The following is a 4,438-nucleotide window of genomic DNA, read 5'->3' on the forward strand; positions in this document are numbered from 1 at the left end:
AGGAAAAAAGCTTCTTTTTTTTGACACTTTGATTTTAAATTGAAATAATTTGTCGTTTAAAATTTAATTTCCGGTTTGTCAGAAAATGTACAAATGTCAGACAGAAATTTCCTTTTTCGATTTTCATTAAGATTTTTTCTCATTTTTTTAAAAGTGTTTTAATTCTTTTTTTTTAACGACTTTTTTTTGAAAAAAACTAAAATAACGTGATTAAAACGCGCGGGAAAATTTCTTGATGTAAAAATAAACAAACGGAAATCGAATTTTCTTTTTTTTTTTTTTTTAAATTTTGGCGGGTAATTCAAATTTAAATTTTTTTCTTAACAATAATTTTTTTTTTTTTTTTAATTAATTATCATTGGAAATTCATCGTCGAAAAAAAAACCGAACATTTTTTTTTATAACCTTTCGAAAAAAGGTTGATGGTTTGTTAACAAATAAGGTTAATTTTTTTTCTCTTTTAAATAATAATAATAATAATAATAATAATTTCGGGGGGGAAAAAAATGTCATTTATTTATTCATCATAACAAGCGAACTTATGACTGTTATTAATAATAATAATAATTAAGATTTAAAATTTATAACGTTATGTCGAAATAAAACGGAAGGAAATATTAATTATGTAAAAGTTTGTAAGTAAGACAGAGAGAGAGAGAAAGAGAGATTTAAAATTTTAAACTAGGTTTGATTTATTTCAAAGAGATAAAATAAAACTCAACAAATTAAACTAAAATGATATTTTCGAAAATAGAAATTTAAAGAAGGAGGGGCTGGGGGGAGGGTAGCGTAAGTGCATTAAGGGAAGAATGTAAAGGGGTGTGTGCATGATGGAGAGGCGGAAAAGAAGAAGAAGGAGGAGGAGGAAAAAAAAAGAAAAAAATAAGTAAAAATTTGACATAGAGCAAAAAAAATTATGAATAAAATGAGGGGTTGTTGATTGACTGTTGTGGAGGGAAGAGGGAGGGAGGAGGAGAGGAGGGAAAGTAAAAACATTGTTTGTCGAAAATATCAAATGACACTTTAATACTTTAAGAAGTGATTGATTGTAGAAAGGTAGAAAGGTAGGTAGAATATTTACAAAGTTGAGATTATGAACTAGTTTTTTAGTTTTTGTAAATTTTGGTTGGTTTGAATTGAGATACGGTTGAAAATTAACAATAAACTACAAAATCTACAACAACCACTAAAGGGTCACAGCGCATGATTTTAAAAGTTTTTTTTTGGAAGGAAAGAAAGAAAATAAAAAGAGAGAGAGAGAGAGAAAGTGGAAAATCTTTGGAATGGAAAAAAAGTACGAAGGAAATGATGAAGGGAGGAGAGGAAAAAAAAACTTTTACATCTTTTTTTATTTTTTAACGTTTGGTTTCTTTTTTTTTGGTTGGGAGGGAGGGAAGGGCGGAGGATGAGAAGAAGAAGAAAACGAGAAAAAAAACAACAACAACAAGTAAAATTGTTTTAAAAAATTATATTAAAATTCATTTCTCTAAAATATTCTTGTCGAATTCGTTTGTTTTAACCAAAAAAAAAAAAAAAACTATCAAAATTTATTCGAATAGTTTTTATACACAAAAATGTTTAAATTGTTTTATAAAAAAAAACTAAAATTTTAAACCGAAAACTAAAATTTAGAAACCGAAAATTATTTTATATTCAAATTTTTATAACTTCCTTATTACTATAAATATTTTTTATGCAGAAGAGTTTTTCAGTTAAAAAAACAAAATGTCTGCTTTGCGTTACGAAAACTATTTAAAAAAAAAAAAAATTGTTTCATCTTTACTTATTATTTTTTTTTGTTATGTAATTATTATTTTTTTTTGTTATGTAATTATTATTTTTTTTTTTTATGTATATATTAAATGAAATTCGTTTTGTTTTTTTCCCTATTATTATTATTATTTCCTTCCTTTTCTATTTTTAAAAATATTTCATTCTTATTAAACTTATGTAAATATTAATTAATTAATTTTTTTTTGTTAACATTTTCTTTTAGTTATTAATTATTGTTAATTTCTTATTAAAATTCTATTAAGTTGTGTGTTTTTTTTTATTTAATACTTTATTTTTATTAGTTAATAAAAGTTTTAAATAAACTTTTTAAAGAGTTTTATTAAAAAAAAAAAAAAATGTTAAACATTTTTACACTTTAAATAATTTGAAACGCTCTTCTTCTTTTCACATTTTAATTTATTTTCTATTATTCTTATTATTATTATTAATATTATTATTATTATTATTATTATTATTATTATTATTATATGTGACGTTTAATAATCTTTATATTAATAATAATAATAATGAATGTATTAAAATGATAATAGTTTTTAATTTTAATATAAAATGTGTTTCGTTTTTTTCGGGAGAAAGATAACAAAATTTTTTATTACCGTTTAATTTAATCACCTGAGCGACGCCATTTTGTTATTTTATTGTTTCGCCTATTAAGTAACGGTTTTTTTTATTTCTCTTTAACCCAAACGTAAATAAATTTAACGTTTTTTTACGAATTATTTAAATAATTTTTTTTTTTTTTAGATGGAAAACGAAGGCGAATTAAATAATTGATAATTTTTTTTAAAAAATTTTCCCGCCAAATTTTAAACGAAACGTCATCTCCTTCCACGATAAATGTTGTCGTTTGTACTTAACACACTTATTTTTTTTTCATTACAGGTATGAGAATACTAGTAATGCTACTATTAGATACTTTGCCTATGCTGGGAAACGTCTTACTTCTTTGTTTTTTTGTTTTTTTTATTTTTGGTATTGTCGGAGTTCAATTATGGGAAGGAATACTTCGTCAAAGATGTTACCTCAAACAGTTACCAAATATTAGTTACCCGGAGTAAGTTTTATTTCTTTTTTTAATTATTATTTTACGAAAAAATAACGGTTACGATGATTACAAATGGCGGACGTCGCGTCACATAACCGTCAAAAACGTTTTTGAATTTTTTTTCTCTTTTTTTTTCGACGCAATTTTCTAACGGGTAAGGTAAAAAAAAAAAAATCAATTTAAAAAGATAAAAGATAATAATAATACTGATAATGATAATAATTTTTACGTTTAAAATATGTTAATTGATATATAAAACTGTTGAAATGCAAAGTGTAAAGATTTTATCTTAAACGTTTCTTTCATCTCCATTTCCGGGGAGTGAAATTATGAATGAAATTAACCGAAACTACTATTATTATTATTATTTTTACATTATGTTACCTACGATGATGATGATAATGATGAATAAAAAAAAAAAAACGAATCCAATAAATTTTTACCTCTTTTTTTTTTCAAACGTTGGCGCCCATGGAAATAATTTATTTTTTTTTTAATGTTATCGTCGTCGTCGTCGTCGTCGGTTTAACCAAATAGTAAATTTAACTATCGGATTTTATTATTATTATTATTATTATTATTCGATTTTATTTATTTATCGATCGTTAATGTAAAATCGATTTTTTTTTTACATTTATTTATAAATTTCGTATTTTTATTTTATAAAATAATAATGATGATAAAAATTTAGGGAAGGGGAAAGGGAAAAATACGTTAGAACGATGTGTTTTGTTGTTTGTTTTTGTTTTTCTTTTTTTTCCGTTGGATGTTCTCCAGAGAATCATTGAAAAATATGGAGAATATATATATATTTTATTTTATTTTTTAAAAGAAAATAGCAGAAAATAATAAATCATTCATTGACAATAGCAAAAAAAGAAAACGATAAATTTTTTAAACGTAATTATGTTTATACTATTTCGTTTTATTACTTTAAATTTCATTCGTTCGTTCGTTCGTTCGGTTGGTAACACTGAAAATATGGCGGTAGAAAATAAAAAAAAAAATTTAATACTCTTGCGAATAATAATAATAATAATAAAAATTGTCTCTTCGAGTACATTAATTATGTAAATTATTAACAATAATAATAATAACAATAATTTGTTTTGTCTGTTTTTTTTTTTTTTTTTTTTTTTATTTTCAGAGAAATACAAAATCGTAAATTCTACTCGATTCGCGGCCACGTGACTTCGTAAGCCATAATTGTTTTTTTTTTTTTTTTGGTGTAAAAAATAAAAAAACTAAAATCGTTATTTATATAAATTAAATAAATGTTCTATTAAATCGAATCGTTTTTTCTTAAAAATAATTTTTCGATTCTTTTTTTTCATATATGGAAATACTAATTAAATATCTTCATCGGGTCTTTAATTTGCATTTTGTTTGTGTTGTTCAAACGATGGAAAATAAATTTTCTCTTTTTTTTTCCGAAACGAATAATTTTTTTAAATTTTTTATTTTATCGTTAATTAACGGTGAAAAATTAATTAATTGATTGTCGCATATCAATCCTTTTTATTCTAAATATACGATTGATTGTAAATAACTTGTAAATCTGTGTGGTTTACTCTCTCTCTCTCTCTCTCTCTCTCTCTT

At 23.2% G+C, this 4,438-nt stretch overlaps 1 protein-coding gene across 1 annotated transcript in view; it reads left to right on the forward strand.

Annotated features, from left to right (window-relative positions):
• Positions 1-2,678: 2,678 nt before the first annotated feature.
• Phum_PHUM422550 (voltage- gated calcium channel, putative) overlaps positions 2,679-4,438 on the forward strand; it is a gene marked incomplete at both ends in the record, with an annotated part of 19,223 nt that continues 17,463 nt past the window's right edge. Inside the window, one exon of the mRNA XM_002429113.1 lies at positions 2,679-2,848. Coding sequence (XP_002429158.1) covers positions 2,679-2,848 — 170 coding nt within the window. The remainder of the gene's footprint in view (positions 2,849-4,438) is intronic.

This window comes from Pediculus humanus, genomic scaffold, assembly GCF_000006295.1.
Source record: "Pediculus humanus corporis 1103172108191 genomic scaffold, whole genome shotgun sequence".
In the NCBI taxonomy this organism is placed as follows: Eukaryota; Metazoa; Arthropoda; class Insecta; order Psocodea; family Pediculidae; genus Pediculus; species Pediculus humanus.